The 18,546-nt window shown below is 51.9% G+C and overlaps 3 protein-coding genes and 1 long non-coding RNA gene across 6 annotated transcripts; 2 read left to right on the forward strand and 2 right to left on the reverse strand.

Annotated features, from left to right (window-relative positions):
* Positions 1–225: 225 nt before the first annotated feature.
* Positions 226–1,955, reverse strand: Catsperq (catsper channel auxiliary subunit theta). The gene is made up of 6 exons (XM_087559824.1): positions 1,862–1,955; positions 1,634–1,787; positions 1,335–1,429; positions 1,045–1,240; positions 830–915; positions 226–531 (listed from the first exon to the last, which is right to left on the reverse strand). Exons 4-6 carry the CDS (start codon positions 1,199–1,201, stop codon positions 349–351), a joined length of 426 nt encoding a protein of 141 aa, XP_087415950.1. The 5' UTR covers positions 1,202–1,240; positions 1,335–1,429; positions 1,634–1,787; positions 1,862–1,955; the 3' UTR covers positions 226–348.
* Positions 1,956–2,576: 621 nt separating this feature from the next.
* Fbxl6 (F-box and leucine-rich repeat protein 6) lies at positions 2,577–5,502 on the reverse strand. Of its 3 annotated transcripts, NM_001005563.1 has the most exon segments (9): positions 2,582–2,824; positions 3,078–3,324; positions 3,408–3,639; positions 3,714–3,827; positions 3,912–4,019; positions 4,100–4,231; positions 4,501–4,564; positions 4,698–4,856; positions 5,080–5,482. In NM_001005563.1, coding segments are annotated over 9 exon segments (1,608 nt in total). In that variant the 5' UTR covers positions 5,472–5,482; the 3' UTR covers positions 2,582–2,664.
* Positions 5,503–5,577: 75 nt separating this feature from the next.
* On the forward strand, positions 5,578–8,075 carry Slc52a2 (solute carrier family 52 member 2). Its single transcript, NM_001109670.2, is given in 5 exon segments — positions 5,578–5,935; positions 6,046–6,294; positions 6,394–7,279; positions 7,381–7,504; positions 7,610–8,075. Coding segments are annotated over 4 exon segments (1,353 nt in total). The 5' UTR covers positions 5,578–5,935; positions 6,046–6,164; the 3' UTR covers positions 7,823–8,075.
* An 8,167-nt stretch (positions 8,076–16,242) lies between these two features.
* LOC134479929 (uncharacterized) lies at positions 16,243–18,275 on the forward strand. Its single transcript, XR_015625724.1, has 2 exons — positions 16,243–17,229; positions 17,983–18,275. It is a non-coding gene; the product is annotated as an uncharacterized LOC134479929 (long non-coding RNA).
* Positions 18,276–18,546: the final 271 nt, after the last annotated feature.

Raw genomic sequence — 18,546 nt, forward strand, 5'->3', positions numbered from 1 at the left:
TCAACATTGCTGGCTTAGAGGGGCAGAAAGTCCTGGGTCTGGTGATGAGTTCAGACACTCGGGGGCCCTCCCCTGATAGTCTCCCATCTTCTTCCAACCCAAACTCTGGGGTTTGCTCCAGCAGCTGGAGAAGATGCGGTTCCCTGGGCCCTGGAAGGTCTGTTAGGGGAAGACCCTGAAAGGAAGCCCCTTTGAAAACAAACCAACAGACAGGAAACCTGCTGGTTGGAGGCTAAAGCAGCTTTAGTTAGAGGAAGGGCAGTAGGTGGGGCTGGGTGTCAGTCCCTCTAGGATGGGGATAAGGGAGGTAGGGTACGCAAAAGGAGGCCAGGGTTCAGGCCCCAGGGGTTACACATCCAGTTCGCTGACACTTGACTTAGTGTAGACTTGTGTTTTTCGATGCACAATACCAGGGCTAAAGGTGGCCCCCAGTGGCCAGTGGCGGACCACATGACGATAGGAGGAAGCCAGGTAGTCAAAGTAGTTGATGTTGAGTTTCCGGGCAATGTGCCGGCCCAAGAATTCCATTTGCTATGAATAAGCGAGTGGCAGCCAGTTCTCCGTTCTCCCGGATAAGAGAATCCCCACCAGCATGCTCTTTAGGTATCCCTTCCCCTTACAGGGGGGAGCATCCCCACCCCACCCCACCCCTGCCCAGAATTCCCAGCGCTCTTGCCACCCTTAACACAGTGGAGGTCCCAGGAGAGGAGCTGTTCTATATTCGCCCTCTAAGTGCAAAACAGCCCCATCGGAGGACCGCAAACAGTCGTGTCTTTTTGTTGGGGATTGGGACTAGGGGTGGGGGGGCGGGGTTTGGGGCAGGACCCACCTCATAGCGTTCTGACAGCTGCACCAGCACAAGTGGCTCTAGCTTGTGGCCACAAAGGACCAGCTGGTAGAAGCGACCTCCATAGGCTGCCAATAGATGAGCAACTGAGCCAGGAACCTAACTAAGCTCCTTAGAGCCTAGGGGGTAGGCGGCCTCCATTGTGGGAGTGTCCGGGCGGACCGTAGGCCCCTCCCCCCTCCTATCCCAGGGATCACCATCAGAGCTGAGTGCCAGGCGCACGTAGACCAGATGCATTGGCCCCTGACAAACAGTACGGCCCTGGATGGAGAAGTGGTACATGCCGCGCGTGTGGTTGAGCACGAGGCGGCGCTGGGGCATTGAGGAGAGCATGAGCCACAGGCCTATCGCCATGCCATAGACAGGAAAGCACCAGGTCTTCTGATGGTCTACCTGTGGGCAGCAGAGGTTAACGGGCATGAGTCCTGGCAAGAGGCTCCTTATGGCCCTAGGCAGAGGCTGTGGGGTGGGGTGCAGGAGCTCTGACCTCCTTCAGGATATTACAGGAAATGCAGATGAGGCAGATGATAAAGAGCAGTATCCCCTTCCAGAGCGTGTCTAAGTAGTACTCGAGCACAAAGACTGAGGACGGTGTGACCCAGCAGGTGAGGACAGCTGGGAGCTGCCCATAGGCAAGGGCAGTACCCGGGATTTGGGGGAAAGGGCCCACCCAGAGTTTCTCCCTGGTACTACCCCATCTACTCCCACAAGGACACCTGCCTATCCTCCTTACCCGATACCCTCCCCGCTTCTGGGAACCTAACCACGCCCAGTTCCCCTGCCCACCATCCGGCTGCTGCTGCTTGAAGGGGTAAAAGCTGTTTTTCTTGAGCTGATTGGCTAAGTGGCGCTCAGTAGAGAAGAATCCTACAGCCCAGAGTTGGAAGCACTTAGCAAAGATGGATGCAGGGGAGCCACTGGCCTGCTGCTCCTTGGGGACCTAGTTAGGTAGATCTGGTCAGCGTACAGCTTGCCCACTGCCACCACCCCACTGTCTTTATACAGGGCTCCCACCCGAGACAATTCCAGGGTTGCAGCTGAGGGAAGAAGCAAGAGCTGCCAGACAACAGCAGGGCCAGGGAGCAGGTAGAATCCAGGCTGGGCTGCCTGGGTTCTAGAAGCTCAGGGTAAAGGGTTCTAGAAGGGACTTTTCTATTGACCACACCTTTCTGGTGAGCATGCACTCCCTGGTCAGTCTCCCTGGAAGGTAGCTTGACTGCCAACACTGCCACCTCGTGGATTCTGGTAGCTGATAAAGGTTTTTTTCTTTCCCCCCAACTATTTTTGGTCTTTTTTTTTTTTTTTTTTTCCGGAGCTGGGGACCAAACCCAGGGCCTTGTGCTTCCTAGGCAAGCGCTCTACCACTGAGCTAAATCCCCAGCCCCTCCCCCCAACTATTTTATACCTCACTGCCTACCCTATCCTCAGACAACTGTGTCCCGAGGGTGGAGTTCACACAGTCCAAGGGCTAAACCAGAAGTGAGCAAATCCTTGGGCTAAGACACTTCACACACACACACACACACACACACACACACGAAGGTCCTGACCTGCTGTAGCCTACTCTATCATGTATAACCCTGTTCCTCATCCAACAGCTTACTCTAAGCTCCGTCGTAACACAGTCTGACGTGTTGGTGCTGTGAGTCAGTATGTACTACACTGTGAGTCCCAAGCCAGCCTAGATTAGCGTGAGAAGAATCTCAAATAAAACAACAAAGGACTGTACAAAAGTGCCTAAAAAATACTTTACTGTAACAAAAGCTCAAACATCTCCAAGTGAAAAAGGGCAGGGCAAAGCGGGGAGCCGTCTTGAGTTATGTGGACTCTCTGGAAGAGGGCGGGCTCGTAAGTAGCTGCTCTAGACACCACTGGACTTCCTCCAGGCCCCTGTAGGCACGCTTCAGACCTCGTGGGAGACAACGACAGGACTCCAGATTGAGATACAGCAGCCCCGGGCAACTGCTAATCACAGAACTGTACGACAGGCAAGCCATGGGTCAAGTGAGCTGTTGACCAGAGAGCCCTGTCTGCCCCTCACGATACCCCAAGGCCTACCACCCGGAGCCACCCAAGCCTAGAACTCTCAGTGTCCCCAAGTAGGAGTCTGACTATTGTCTACACCTGTCTTGGCCCCTGGAAATGTGGAGCACACCCCTGGTCCCCAAGTCAGGCACGGCAAGCAAGCAGGCAGTAGAAGATTCACAGAAGTAGGGAATGGTGCACTGACCTGACTGTGCTTGGTGTAACTCGGGTACCCCTTAGGTTGAGGGAGCACAAGGCTGGGGGTAAGCCCTCAGTGGTGCCTGAGAAAACAGCCAGGGCCTGTTCCAAGTCTTTCTCGCTGAAGCCTTGGCCACTGAAGTCCAGCTCCCTCAGGGTGTGATACCACTTCTGGGTCAACAGGGGGCTGCCATCCTTGGCTAGAGCCAACCCATCAGACATGCCATACAGGCCCAGGTAGAGCTGCTCCAACTCTGAGGTGAAAGAACTGGGTGTGACCTGGCAGGGCAGGCAGAGTGACCCCCCCCCCCCCACTCACCAAGCAAAGCCAGCCGACCTTGACACGGCAAATGACACAGCCCAGTAGGAGTGATTCTAGCACAGCCTCGAAGATCCAGCAGGCGCAGTTTGGGGGAGCAGTGGAGCAAGCGGCCCAGAACCTCATTGCTCACAAAGCTGCAGGTGGAGCCAGCCAAGCAGAGCTCCTCCAGACTGGGGAATCCTGGTCCCTGGGGCGCTCCTCGGCCACAAGGCTTGGGAAGCCAAATCAGATTCAGCAGCCGTAGCACCTGGGCAGAGGGAGGAGTGGCAGGCTGCAGGTAGGCAGAAGAGTGGCAGGTGAGAGAGAGGAGGGTATAAATACCTGCAGCTGGGGGCAGCCTCTCTGTAGGGCTTCCACAGGCAGCTGCAAGGGTGTGTTGTTGCAGCTCATGCCAGCGCTGACCTCGAGGACTTGGAGCTGGGGGCAGCAGTTGCCCTGTAACGGTGGGAGAACACACTACCAGGTCAAAGGCCTGGGGCAGTTCCCACTGAGCCCTCTTCCTGACCATCCCCGACCTACCAGCAGTGCACCCAAGATGGCTGTGGTCTGGGAACTGTAGGTCAGCCACAGCCTCCGCATCCGGGACCCCGCCTCCTCCAAGAAGCTCACCACAGCTGTGGACTCGACCTGGGGGATCCAGCACAAGGGTGCAGCTCATGTCCCAAGGGCCCAGGCTACTTCAGGGTCCCCCAGGGCAGAGGACTCACCATGGAATGGTGTAGATCTAGGCTGTGGAGCTGACAGCAGGCTTTTGCTAACATGACCAGCGTTTCAGCTGTCACACCGTGGCAATCTGAAAGCTTCAGGAAGGTGAGCCGTGGACAGAACTTGCTAACCAGCTGTAGCAAAAGAGAGACCACTTGGGGTTGTGGAGGGCAGGTAAAGGTCTACCTACAGGGACACTGGTAATCATGACAAGCCCATCCTATGGTCCCAGCTATGACTCCTTTCTGTGCAGGCCAGGCCTACTTGGGTGCTGTCTCCTCCAGCAACTTCCTAGGATACCAGCAAGATGAAACTGGGCAGGCAGACATTTCTGTGGGACATCACCAGGGCACTCTCCCGACAGTAGACAACTCAAATGTTACAGCCAGTGTCAAGATCTCACCTCCAACACGGAGTGTACTTGAGACTTCCAGTGGATGAGGGTCAACCTCTGGAGCTGTGAGAACCTGGGCGACAGCAAGGCCCAGCTGTGGTTGTGCCAGAGTCCTTACGCTGCCCTCCTGGCCAGAATCATCCCTGCTCAACACTGGTGCGGGGAGACTCGGGCAGAGAAAGAATACGATGACAGAGAGCCCTCACCGATTGGGTATGAGCCACTCCAGGCAAGCAAGGAGCTTCTTCTCTCCCTTAAGGTTGCCCTTAGCAGCCCGGCCAACCAGCGCTGGTGACAGGGTCACAGTATGCCAGAGTGAAGGATGAGAGGTGGCTTCATGCCAATGACGGCAAACGCGTGCAGCCCTAGGAGAAGAAACAGTTCGCTGAGAGTGCGTGGCCTTTTGTGGGGAATGCTTACAACGAAGCGTCTTCGGGGCAGCGCAGCGGTCTCAAAGCCTGCTGTCGCCCGCTCTCAAAGCTATTGGAGCTGGAGCACTTGTGTACGCCCGCTGAGATGCTTTGCCCTCTGCTCTGCACCACCCGCTCAGTGGGCCAGTCTAAACCCCGGCAGGCGCTGTTAGTGTACCTGCCAAGAAACGGCATGGGCCCATGAGCCGCAACCAACAACCCGAAAATATGCACCAGGACTTCTAAGGGAATACGATCTCCCCAACCAGAGTCCAGGCCCTGGTCAAGTGATGGCTCTGGTCGGGGTTTGGCCCTGGGCTTGGCGACAGCTGTGGGGCCACGAGCCAGTGACCTCGGAGCGCGGCGAGGGGCGCGCCTGTGAGCACGAGCGCGGGTAGGCTCCAGGTCCGGCAGCACGAGCAGCATGCTGTCCGCTTGCAGCAGGTGGTACCCAGAGCCGCGAGGGGCCAGCCGGTCCCACCACCAGTCCTCGGCCGAGCGGCCCCGCGCATCGGGCCGCTTGGAGCCTCGAACTCGACGCCTAACTCGCCCAGGGGCCACAGGAGCCATAGCCCTGGGAGCTTCACTAAAGCGGAAGGGCTGAGAGGAAGGGGCGTGGCCCCTTACCTCTCGCCTTGCTTTACACTTGGCTTCCGGGGGTGGGACTTCCGCCGCGAGTCAGGAGCATTAGCCGGCGTCTTAATACGGTGCTTGGGCTGGGGTTTGGCTACCTTCCGGGCAAAGCGGCATTCTCTTGGTGCTGGGCGGGCTGCTCCGGTCCCACGCCCCTGATGCACAACACTTAGCGGAGGAGCCCTGAATAAAGTCAGCCAGCCACGCCCCTCGCCGACCCATGCCGGCTGCCTGGAGTTCGCTGCCATCCAGTTTGGTTTAGCCGTGCCGAGACTTGGTCCTCCACAAGCATCAAGGACTGTTCTTTTGTTGGTCCTCCTCTCCGGAACCACGCTTTAGGCCAACTTCTTGCTCCTCTGCTTGCCAGTCCTGTTCTGAGGGGTCCTGGTGCAGGCTTCTTGGTAGGTGCAGCTCCTGATCTATCTGCCGCCGCCCTCCAGATGCCTTAGTTTTGCAATCTGTCCACCTCAGACACCGACTCTGTCCACTCGCATTTTTTGTCTCCCTCCAGGTGAAAGAAGCTTGACCCTTTTCTCTGGAATAGCTAGAGAAGCTTTGGACCTACGTGGGGAAAAGAACGAATTGTTACCTTCGCTTTGTCCTGGAGGGCCCTCTTTGACCTTTGACCTAATGGCAGCACCTCCACTGGGCCGACTGGTGCTGACCCATCTGCTGGTGGCCCTTTTCGGCATGGGCTCCTGGATTGCGGTCAATGGGATCTGGGTAGAGCTACCTGTAGTGGTGAAAGAGCTCCCGGAGGGTGAGTGGAGAGAAGTGGGCGGAGGTCGGCTGCGGTCGCTACTTAGCCTGGTCGTTCCGTAGTCTGGTGCCTTTTCACTGTCTCTACCTTCCTCTGCAGGTTGGAGCCTCCCTTCCTACCTCTCAGTGCTTGTGGCACTGGGGAACCTGGGTCTGCTGCTGGTGACCCTGTGGAGGCGTCTGGCTCCCGGCAAGAGCGAGCGGATCCCCATCCAAGTGGTTCAGGGGCTGAGCATAGTGGGCACAGGCCTGCTGGCCCCTCTGTGGAGCAACATGGCCCTGGTGGCAGGACAGCTCCACTCTGTGGCCTTCCTAACGCTGGCGTTTGTGCTGGCATTGTCCTGCTGTGCTTCCAATGTCACTTTCCTGCCCTTTCTGAGCCACCTACCGCCTCCCTTTTTACGGTCTTTCTTCCTGGGCCAGGGCCTGAGTGCCCTGCTGCCCTGTGTGCTGGCTCTGGCGCAGGGGGTGGGCCGCCTGGAGTGCCTGCATGTGCCTGCCAACGGCACCACCGGGCCTCCGATCAAGGTGTCTCCCATCAATTTCCCTGAGCGTTTCTCTGCTGGCACATTCTTTTGGGTGTTGACGGCCCTCCTGGGCACTTCAGCCGCCGCCTTCCAAGGCCTCCTGTTACTACTGCCGTCCCCACCACCTGAAGCCACGATGGGTACCGGGCTTCGGGTAGAAACACCAGGAACAGAGGAGGAAGAGGAAGAGGAAGAGGCCTCACCATTGCAGGAGCCACCAGGCCAGGTGGCAAGCATTGTTTCCAGCCCAGACCCTAAGGCCCATCGGCTGTTTTCTTCCCGAAGTGCCTGTCTACTGGGGCTGCTGGCTATCACCAACGCCCTGACCAACGGTGTGCTGCCCGCTGTACAGAGCTTTTCCTGCCTGCCCTATGGGCGCCTGGCCTACCACTTGGCTGTCGTACTGGGTAGCTCTGCCAATCCCCTTGCCTGCTTTCTGGCCATGGCAGTGTTGTGCAGGTGCACATGGACACCCCCTCCCCCCAGCCCCTGTGGGGAGGAGCTTGAGGTGGGCCAGGGCCCGGCCCAGCCAGTCCTGAATCTCAGCCCGTCCTTGGCAGGTCTCTGGCAGGGCTGTATGGCCTCTGTCTGCTGGGCATGTTCTTTGGCACCTACCTGATGACACTGGCAGTCCTAAGTCCCTGTCCCCCTCTGGTGGGCACCTCAGCAGGTGTGGTCCTCGTGGTAAGTATGATGGGGACGTGGAGTAGGAACAGGGCCCGTCTCACAGCAGGGAAGTTTCATGCTCAGCCCGCTGCTACCCCTCTTCCACCCGCCCCCCACTTTCAGGTGCTTTCATGGGTACTGTGTGCAGGCGTGTTCTCGTACATCAAGGTGGCGACCAGTTCCATGTTACACAGTGGAGGCCGGCCAGCACTGCTCGCAGCTGGGGTAGCTATTCAGGTGGGCTCTCTGCTGGGCGCCGTCGCCATGTTCCCTCCCACCAGCGTCTACCCTGTGTTTCGCAGTGGAGAGGACTGTGTGGATCAGTGTGGCCCTTGAACCGGGTCGTGTAGGAGTTACTTCACACTTGTCTCCACCCGGAGGGGGCCACAGCACCTGCGTCCCGTGGCCCAAGGTGGCCTCCTGACGCACAGATAATATGGATATTTCACACTCCATATAGAGACCTGGCTTTTGTGGAAAAGACCAGGGTGAGGACCAAAGAGCAGGCCCAGACCCAGGGATAGGTTGGGGCTGCAGCCTTTCCCCTGGGACCTCTGTGGGATTTGCACAATAAAACATCTTCATCCAATGGGTTGGTAATCCCACGAGCACAGCTCACTACGCCAGGCCTCCTTCCCTCAGTAGGCATCCCCTCTTCCCCAAGATCCTAGTTACAGCTTCTGGGCAGATATTCCTCCACTCCCAGCTGGTGTTGCCGGGCCTTGGGTGGCCTCAGGACTCCTGCGCCATTGCTTCTCTGGAACTACTTTGGGAGATGAAGGCTGACTCCCAGGGCCCACGCGGGACTGAAGCAGGACAATGCTTCTGGTCGCCTGGACAATCGGCAGAATCACTGCTCCACTGCAGGTCTTGAGGGCTTGAGGGTCTGGCATGGTTGGGAAGTCAATCAACAAGGGAACCTGGGGGAGGGGAGGGGTTTACACACAAGACCCTCTTGCCAAGATCTTCATGTCAGAGTTTGGTGCAAGGCCCAGGTGTAAAAGGAGCTCGGTGAAGCTGGCTTTTTATTTGTTTGCTTTGCTTTTAAAAAAAATTACTTTATTCATGTACATGAGTACACTGTCGCTGTCTTCAGACACACCAGAAGAGGGCATCAGACCCCATTCCAGATGGTTGTGAGCTACTGTGTGGTTGCTGGGAATTGAACTCAGGACCTCTGGAAGAACAGTCAGTGTTCTTAACCGCTAAGCCACCTCTCCAGCCCTTGTTTTACCTTTTTATTTTATGTGCATGGGTGTTTTGCTTGAGGTCACAATTGAATGTCTGATCTTCTGGAACTGGAGTTAGACTGTTGTGAGCTGCTATGGGGGTGCTGGGAATTGAACCCTGGTCCTCTGGAATACCAGTGAGTGATTTTAACCACAGAGCCTTCTCTCCAGCCCCAGGAGCTGGTTTTTAAGGTTCTGACCCTCTCAGGATCTTTCAACTTGAGAACATTGCTTACCAGCCCTGGAGCTCCTAGTTTCCAACTCCTGCAGTCCAAGTCCCACAACAGGTCTGTTCAGGTAGACAGTGTATCTGTTTTCCACCCAAACTCCTGGCAGAGTCTCCTTATAATCAACTGGGCCTTTGCCCCCTGGCACCTGTAGGGTTGTTTCTGCACGCTGAGCGGATCTAAGGCTCTCACACAAAGGGCTGAAGCCTCAGGTAGAACTGGAAAGATCCCTTGAACCAGGAAAGGGCTATGAGGATTTGGAGGCCAGGCCAGGGCAAGAGCCTGGGTTTCTGCCTTCTCTTTGTCCTATGGCAGACTGGGGAGAGAAGCCTGTGGGGGAGGCAGGACACCAAGTGTGTCCTGGTGTGGCTTAGAATAGCATGAAGCCTCACTCTCACAGGAGTTGAGTGGGAGAAGGGGCTTCCCACCCTTGCTGCCCAGGTTCTTCCAGATGATCTTTCTGAACTTAACACTTCTGTCCTAGATATGGCCACCTGGCTTTGTTTTCCTTCCCCCGGGTCCCATACCTCATCAGGATCACTTGAGCAGGGGGAGCACTGATCTCAGGGTTTCTGTAGCTCAGGTGTTGGTTCAGAGGAGCAGGTTTGGCTTGGCAGGCACTGAAGGGCCAGCAGAGGTAAGGGTATACGCAGGAGTAAAGCAAGTGAGGTCAGTATTATTATTAAGGTTGAACTCTGCAGAACTCTAGTTCCAATGACCTTCTTCCCCTTTGTACCCTGCCCTTGTGCCTGGTCAGCACCCTTGCCTGGGGCCCCACCCTCCTCTGGCTTCCTGAGGCTAGACAATGGTAGAGCTGCCTCCCGGCTCCCTTTCTTGGCTTCCTCAGGTCGGTGATCTGACCACAGCCTCTGCCTTATGCTCACGTGCGGATCTGTGCAAGGAGCGCTATGTCCAAGGACCACGGGGCAGCATGGCCCTTCAGATCTGTATGGTCTCCTGGAGAGAAGGGAGTGGGTCCTCCAGATCCTGGCCGGCCTGTGCTAGGAGTGATTTGAGGAAGCCACTACCCTTTGAAGTTCTAGTTCCTTCCTGTCCTGCCACAGAAAAACCTGGGCAAGGGTCAAAATAACACAGGGTGGAAAACAACAGATCGAAGATGAAGTAAGGCTGCCTACCAAGTCTATAGGTATCCATGAGAGACAGATAATCCACCATCCAGGTCTCTGAGTCCTGCGCTGGGCTGGGAGAGTGTTGGAGGGCTCCCCACAGGAGGGTAGCTGCTGACACAGGACTTCTTGTCCCAGAAGGCAGTCCCTTGAGTGCTGAGCCACACTGCAAGGTTTTCTGTGTCACCACCATGTCCCCTTGGTTCCTAGAAATCAGAAAAGGGCCATCCACGGGTAGCCTCTTTTCTAGATGTGAGATAGCCTGTGATGCAGAGGTAAGGCTTGTCTTTTTTGGACAGAATGACTAACATTAATGTCTTCGCTTTCCTGGATTCTCTGCCCACTGAGCCTCCAGTAGCTACGGGTTCTGATGTAATCGTAGATGTTAACAATCTTTCAACCCTGCTCAGAGACTCAACCTGATTTGGAGACACTGGACGATCCTTTAAGGGTCACCACACTTGAATTCTGAGGGCCTCCCCAATTTCTGTGATGCTGGAAGAAAAGGGGTGTGGAATGTTAGCAGTTCCAAGAAATAGCTGCTTTGCCCCCCACCCCACGCCCACCCCATCTTACCTCCAAGGGAACCATTTGCCACAGTGCTCACAGAGCTTCCGGGGAATCTAGTGTTCATTGTCTTTTTCTCTCCCTTCCTTTCCCCTCTACCCCTCCTGTCTGTAGGTCCCTTCTCTTTTTTTCCCTTCCCCCTTTCTCTCCTTGATAAGATTTCAAGAAGCCCAGGGTGGCTTCAAACTTACCCTGTATCTGAGGAGCCTCCTGTCTTTCCCTGAGTTCTAAGACGTCAGATGACCACTGTGCCAGTCTCTTCAGTGCTCGGGACTGAATTCGGGGCATTGTATATGTTAGACAAGCAGTCTAAGGGGTTGGGGATTTAGCTCAGTGGTAGAGCAATTGCCTAGCAACCGCAAGGCCCTGGGTTCGGTCCCCAGCTCCGAAAAAAAGAAAAAAAAAAAAAAAAAAAAAGACAAGCAGTCTGAGTACTACACTACACTGCACATCGTCCTTAGCCCTTTGTGGATATTTTCCTCTGCAATTCTTTTTATTCTCCTCATTGATTCGAACTGCAAGAGCAGGACTGGGGTGCAGCCCAGCGGTAGAGTACTTGTGTAGAGAACATGCAAGCCTCTGGGTTCAGCCTCCAGCACTGCAAGGCAAAAGCAAAACACAACTGTATAGGAAGGACAGAAATGATGGGCTTGGGGAATGCCTAATGGGTCCAAAGTTTGCCTTGTAAGACGAAAGAGTGGACTGCATGGCCATCAGGTAGTCACACAACATTCAGAATATTTTTTAAGCCACTGCCCTAAACTTTGAAAGTGATTTATTCCCAGCACCTGGAAGGCAGAGGCAAGTGGGTCTCTGTTTAAGCCATATCTGATCTACACAGGTCTAGGATACCCAGGGCTGCATAGAGAGATCCTGTCTCAAAAATAAAACAAAGTAGCTCAGTGGTAGAGCGCTTGCCTAGGAAGCGCAAGGCCCTGGGTTCGGTCCCCAGCTCCGAAAAAAAGAACAAAATAAAATAAAATAAAATAAAACAAAGTCGAGAAAAAGATAGTACAGTTTGTGTTGTTGTTGTTGTTGTTGTTGTTGTTGTTGTGAGACAATCTCCTGTAGTCCAAGCTGATCTTTTTTGTTTGTTTGCGAGCTAGAGAAAGGTCTCACTATGTAGACCATGCTGGCTTAGGACTCACAGAGATCTGTCTCTGCTTCAGTGCTGGGATCAAAGGCATGCACCACCAGACTTTGTAAAAGAATTATCTTGTGCTATCAAATACTTAGGAATGAAAGAACGCAGTGGATGGTGGCATTCTCCTCAAAGGAACCTGGCAGAGTATGAGGGCCATGCCTGTTAAAACTGGAAATTTACACGTTCTAGGTCTTCGACTACTTGACCTGATTTTGCGTATGTTGAAAACCCCACATAATAAGCCAGGCAGTGGTGGGGCACACTTTTAATCCCAGCAACTGGGAGACAGAGGCAGCCAGATCTCTGAGTTCAAGGCCAGCGTAGTCTATACAGTGAGTTCCAGGACAGACAGGGCTACACAGAGAAACATTGTCTAAAAACAGAGTCACAAAATAAAAAAGAATGTGTTGAGCAGAAAAATACAAATACTACAAAACAGTAATTGATTTATGATTTAACATGTAATTGTTATTTGTATGAAAGTTACAGATATTTTAAGTTTTTCACTTTTTAAAAAAATTTCCTACATTTGTTGCCTGGTGCCTACAAAGGCATGAGTCATCTCTTTGGCCTCTGTGTGACAGTCATGAAAGAACGATGAGATAGAGACCTATAGGAGAAAAGTTTCTGTATATTGTTGAATTAATAGGAACAGAAATCATATTTTGCAGGGCATGGTGGCACAGTGCTTGAACCCCAGCAGTTGGGAGACAGAAGCAAGTGGATGTCTGTGAATTCAAGAATTCAAGCCCAGCTCTGTCTACATAGTGAATTACAGGCTAACCAGAAATACTCAGAGAGAACCTGACACATACGCACGCACGCGCGCGCGCACACACACACACACACACACACACACACACACACACACACATACATATCTATCTTAAGACATTAAGTTTAGTCCAGAAGTTTCATTTTTTTTTTTTTTTTTGGAGCTGAGGACCGAACCCAGGGCCTTGCACTTACTAGGCAAGCGCTCTACCACTGAGCTAAATCCCCAACCCCGAAAGTAACTTTTAAGATGTAGAAAAAACTACAAAGAATTAAAATGGTGCAGTTGAACCAGATGTGTGGCACATTCTCCTAATCCTGTCACTCATCAGGCCCTGGAGCTATAGGCGAGACCCTCCCTCACAGAGAAACAACTAAGCAAAACACACAGTTGGAAACAGCCAGTCAGCATACAAGACAGTACCGGGAGACCAGATGTAAGGGACACATCCTCACAGGGAGGGCTCTCCCAGTTATTAGCTATACTAAGTGTAAATGGACCCTGTACCCCAGCTAGACTAACACAACGCCCTTCCCACCGGGCATATGCAATACCTCCAGAATAGACTGCCAGGCCGTGGGATGGGCCTCACTAAGTTTAGATACAGATTGGATTCCTAGAAAGATCAGTACAAGGAGCACGTCAGGTTGAGTCCATCTTGAAGCCCACACCCATGTCCTCGGGTGTGTCTTTTTATCCTTCCTGCTTCTCTTTTTTTTTTTTTTAAAGATTTATTCATTTATTATATAAGTACACTCCAGCTGTCTTCAGGCACACCAGAAGAGGGCATCGGATCTCATTACAGATGGTTGTGAGCCACCATGTGGTTGCTGGGAATTGAACTCAGGACCTCTGGAAGAGTAGTCGGGTGCTCTTTTTTTTTTTTTTTAAGATTTATTTATTTATTTTGTATGTGAGTACACTGTTGCTATCTTCAGACACACCAGAAGAGGGCATCAGATCTCATTACAGATGGTTGTGAGCCGCCATGTGGTTGCTGGGATTTGAACTCAGGACCTCAGGAAGAGCAGTCGGTGCTCTTAACCACTGAGCCATCTCTCCAGCCCAGTCGGGTGCTCTTAACTGCTGAGCCATCTCTCCAGCCCCCTTCCTACTTCTCTTAACCTTTGCGCTTAGTAGGGCTTATATTTAAAGTATTCATTAAACCCCAATTCTACTTAAAACAACAAAAACCAGAAGAAACAAAAAAATCCCAGACCGCCTTCTCCAGGGCCTACCCAGGTAAGTGTAGACCTCACCCCTCCTTAAGGAAACTTATTTTCTTGTAATGGATGGAGATCATTACACACAACCACAAACCAATGAAAATGCAGAGTGTGGAGTTCAATCCCAATGGATACATATACAATGGAACTCTTCACCTAAGGCTAAGGGAACACTGCAGATTGTTGTGAGCCACTACATGGTCCTCGGAGCCAAACCCAGGTCCTCTGTAAGAGTGGCAAATGCTCCAGCCCTATGAGATCCTTTTGTGAAAGTCAGGAAGGTGTTCAAACTGGCATAAGGATATCATATGGGTCAGCAGTTTCATTCTCAGACCATGTAACTGAGGGTTGAGAATAGAGCCCTTACATTTATGTTCAACAACTTGAAGGATGGTTTAGCTATTAGGAGCACTGACTGCTCTTCCAGAGGTCCTGAGTTCAATTCCCAGCAACCACATGGTGGCTCACAACCATCTGTAATGAGATCTGATGCCCTCTTCTGGTGTGTCTGAAGACAGCTACAGTGTACTCATGGATATAAAATAGATCTTTTTTTTTTTTTTTTTTTTGGTTCTTTTTTTCGGAGCTGGGGACCGAACCCAGGGCCTTGAGCTTCCTAGGCAAGCGCTCTACCACTGAGCTAAATCCCCAACCCCTATAAAATAGATCTTAAGGCCCATAGTGGCTGACTGCAATTGGAGACATGAGGACTAGATCAAGTCTGGCCCAAGCAGCTTCAAGGGGCCTTTATCTCTAGATGCAGTCCCCCAAGATGATATAAGGGGCAATCCCAAGAGGATGTCAGCCCCATGGGGTTCTGCTCGTCCTACTAGCCAGGGATTGTCCTGCTCTAGAGTGACATGTTGAATCTAGCAAGAGGTCTGCCTGAAGCAAGGACCTACTGTAAAGGGCTTTGAGGGACTGGGTGTGGTGGAGGATTTTAAAAGTTCAGTTGGAAGAAGCGTGGGCCAAGTCTTGAATCAAATGAGAAACCTCTCAAGGATTAGATTAATCTCCATCTTTCCAGAGAACAGAAGGTGCTGGGCCGCATGGGGATAATACTTCATTAAAGTGTTTCACATTCTCTGTGTGGCACCGGAAGTTAAGCCAGACTGGATATTGAGAGTGAGGAAAGCCTGTAATCCTAGCACTGCAGAGGCAGAGGCAGGAGGATCACTACAAATTGGAGGAGACTGCCCTGCCTCAGAAAATTCAAAGAGGGTACTGGGGAGAGGAAGTACAGAAGAAGGAAGTAAAAGAAAGGTGGGTGCGGGGACAGAGTGAGGGAGGAGAAATCAAGCAAAAACAGCCAGGCCATTCTCACACAGTTGGGACTGAGGGAGCTCAAAACAAGAAATCATGTATTTTCTGAGGACAGTGGTTATATCTCAGACCCACTCTGTGTTACTGATGCTTCTATCTATCTGATTCAGGTATTTTCTAGAGCTATTAGACGTTTGAGACATTTACACGTGATATGTGTTAAATTTACTCGCCAGTCTTCCTCCAGCAGGGTTCCCTCATGCTGAATAGGCCACAGAAGGCTTGAGGTCTGGGATCCTCAGGTTGACAACATGAAGGACCAACTTTAGAATCAGACCACAAGGTGGGGCTAGAGGGACGGCTCAGCGGTTAAGAGCATTTGCTGCTCGGGCAGAGGACCCAGCTTTGGTTTCTAGCATCCATGATCCAGAAGGTGGCTCACAACCATCAGTTACTCCTGTTCCCGGGGGAGGGGAGGATTCTATCCCCCTACCTCTGACCTCTCAGGCATCATCAGACACGCATACGATATGCATACATACATAAAGGCAAAATAGTCATACACAAAAAATGAACACACATTAAGAGGGACAGAAGGGTTGGCAAGATGATCCAATGGTAAAAGCGCTTTGTCACCAAGCCGGATGACCTGACTTCCGTCCCCCGGTTCCACAAGGTTAAGGAGAGAACAGAGTCTTAGGAGTTGCGTGTCATAGGCACATGGGATAAAAAAAAAAAGAGAGAGAAAGGGGCTGGAGAGATGGCTCAGCGGTTAAGAGCACCCAACTGCTCTTCCAGAGGTCATGAGTTCAATTCCCAGCAACCACATGGTGGCTCACAACTATCTATAAAGAGATCAGATGCCCTCTTCTGATGTATCTGAAGATAGCTACAGTGTACTTATATATAATAAATGAATAAATCTTTGAAAAAAAAGAGAGAAAAAGGAAGGAAGGAAGGAAAGAAAGAAAGAACGAACGAAAGAACTAGCCAGGCAGTGGTGATGTGCACCTTTAATCTCAGCTCTCAGGAGGCAGAGACAGGCAGATCACTGAGTTTGAGAGCAGTCTGGTCCACACAGAGAAATCTTGTCTCAAAAAACAAAAACAAAATATCAAAAGAAAAGAAAGAAAGAGACCACAGGTCTGGGAGATTGATAGGCGTGTAAAGAGGAATTCAATTAGAAGTTGGAGGGCCCGGGTCCCCAAATTCATGGCTTGATGAAACTGTTAAGGCTTTCTTCTCACTGGGGAGATTCCAGGAGCAGCAGGTTGCTGGGCTTTGTTTATCCATCCCTCTGGGGTGGCTTTGAAACCCTGATATAAAGCCCAAGAGAGTCCTGGGGAGTGGGACGTGTTGTAGAGGAAGGATTGGGAACTAAGGCAGCTTGTAATGGGAGTCAAACAGCCTGTCCAGCCTGCTGATTTGCTGGGCGCTCCACTGAGAAGTGTCAGAATAGTCTTCTTGGTGGCTTTGCAGTGTGTAAGAGCTCCCCGAGTTGGAATCCAGATGGCATCTAGTAAGGTTGGAATCTCAGGGGCATATTTAAGAGGGTATTATGGGCAATGAAGAACTCCCCTCTCTCCAGGTGGCTGCATGGGCAGAAGCATGCCTAAATGCTGTCTCATTCGTGCCCCTAGCTGGAGAGCTCTAGTGAGAGCAATGACTTCTCTCTGGGGGCTGATATACCATTACCCACAAAGCACCCATGTTTTATCACCTTTGTGAAATTCACTGTTGTATTCTCAAAAAGTCTCTGTCCTACCTGCATAAATCCACTTCCGTGTGTGAATGAAGTAGCCTCGGAAAGAGGATCATCCCGTAGGGCTCATCTATTACTGCAGGTGACATGGAGACTCTCCACACAGAAAAGCTGCAGAGTCCTCAGGATTAGCATCTGGTGAGCTCCGGGGCTTGTTTTATTTTATTTTGTTTTTTGCTCTTTTGAGACAGGGTTTCTCTGTGTAGGCCTGGCTATCCTGAAACTCTCTCTGTAGACCAGGCTGGCCTCAAACTCAGAAATCCCCCTGCCTCTGCCTCCCGAGTGCTGGGACTAAAGTCTGGTACCGCCACCACCTGGTGAGCTCCGAGGTTTGTAAAAGAAGAGCTGCACCCTGCTCTCTAAGAGGAAGTCCATCATGCTGAGACTCTGGGGGCCCTGTGGAAGCCATCTGACTCTTGAGAGGTAAGCACTGTCCTGGGATAGAACTTGAATCCCAGTACTGGGGAGGCAGAGGCAAGCTTGAGGCCCAATCTGGTCTACATGGTGAGTTACAAGTCGTCCAGGCTACACAGTGCAACCTTGTCTTGAAAGGGGGATGAGGGAGGGAACAAGAGCTAGAGAGACCTTAAGTGGATCTGAAGTTTAGATATGCTGCCTCTAGCTAGGAGGGGAATGAGACAGTTACACAGGACCACAGGGGAATAACAGAAATTCGTCTACTGTAGAGGTTAGGAGGCACGCAGAGTGGGTGGTTGAGGCTTGCCGTCAGTACCAGTGAGGAGGACTGAGTACTGGAATGTTGACAAGAGAGGGTGGTCATGACAGAAAAAACAAACAAACCCTGATCTTTGTACTAATAAGGAATATAATTTGGGATCTGGAGAAATGGCTCAGCATTTAAAGAATGCTTTCTGCTTAATGCAGAGGACCAAATTACAATTCTCCCCCTCACTGGGCAGCCTACAATCACTTGTAACTACAGCTTCAAACCTCTGGCTTCAGTAGGCACCTGCTCTGATGGGACACCCACATGCTGGCACATGAATACACATAGGTAATTAAAAATAAATCTTAAAGGAAAGAACGTAACTTTGATTCTTGTAATATCTAGGGAGGAAGTAGAAGAGCGCACACAACCCCGGGGCCTCTAGTTACTCTGAGGGGACTTCCTTCTTTGCTGGGGTCCTTATGGTCCTGGAATTTGTCCTTTTTCAGATTCAACTGTGTGAGGTCGTCAGATATGAGCCGGCCTTCCCTCATACGAGAAAAAGGACATTATTGCTTCCAAGGGTTTCGCTCTTTGGTGACTGGACTTGACCCCAGAAGAGTCTCAGAAGCTTTGGACTCTGCCAGCAGAAATATCAGCTGATCAATAACCGGAAAGAATTCTTTGACCTGAGGCCGTTAGTGCCTGCAGACTGAACTGGGTGGGCACTAGATGGCGCTCTAGAATTTCCTGAGACAGAAGAGCGGATTAGTGCGACCATAAACTGAATCCGTTATCTCTTTTCTGGCTTTCAGGGTCTCTGCTTAGTTATTAAAAAAACCTTGAAAGTGTGGAGTGTTGGTGGCCCACGCCTTTAATCCCATCACTCGGGAGGCAGAGGCGGTTGGGGCTCTGTGAGCTAGGGCTGTACAGAGAAACCCTGTTTCAACAAAACAAATACCTCTAAAGCTGTCTTAATAAAGTACGGAAGGGATTTTAGGGTTCTTGATCTAGCTATTTGTCTGAGGTAGGATCTCACTATGTAGCTCTACTGGCCGGGAATTCACAGAGAT

The sequence above is a fragment of the Rattus norvegicus genome, chromosome 7 (genome assembly GCF_021556685.1).
Source record: "Rattus norvegicus strain SHRSP/BbbUtx chromosome 7, alternate assembly SHRSP_T2T, whole genome shotgun sequence".
NCBI lineage: Eukaryota > Metazoa > Chordata > Mammalia > Rodentia > Muridae > Rattus > Rattus norvegicus.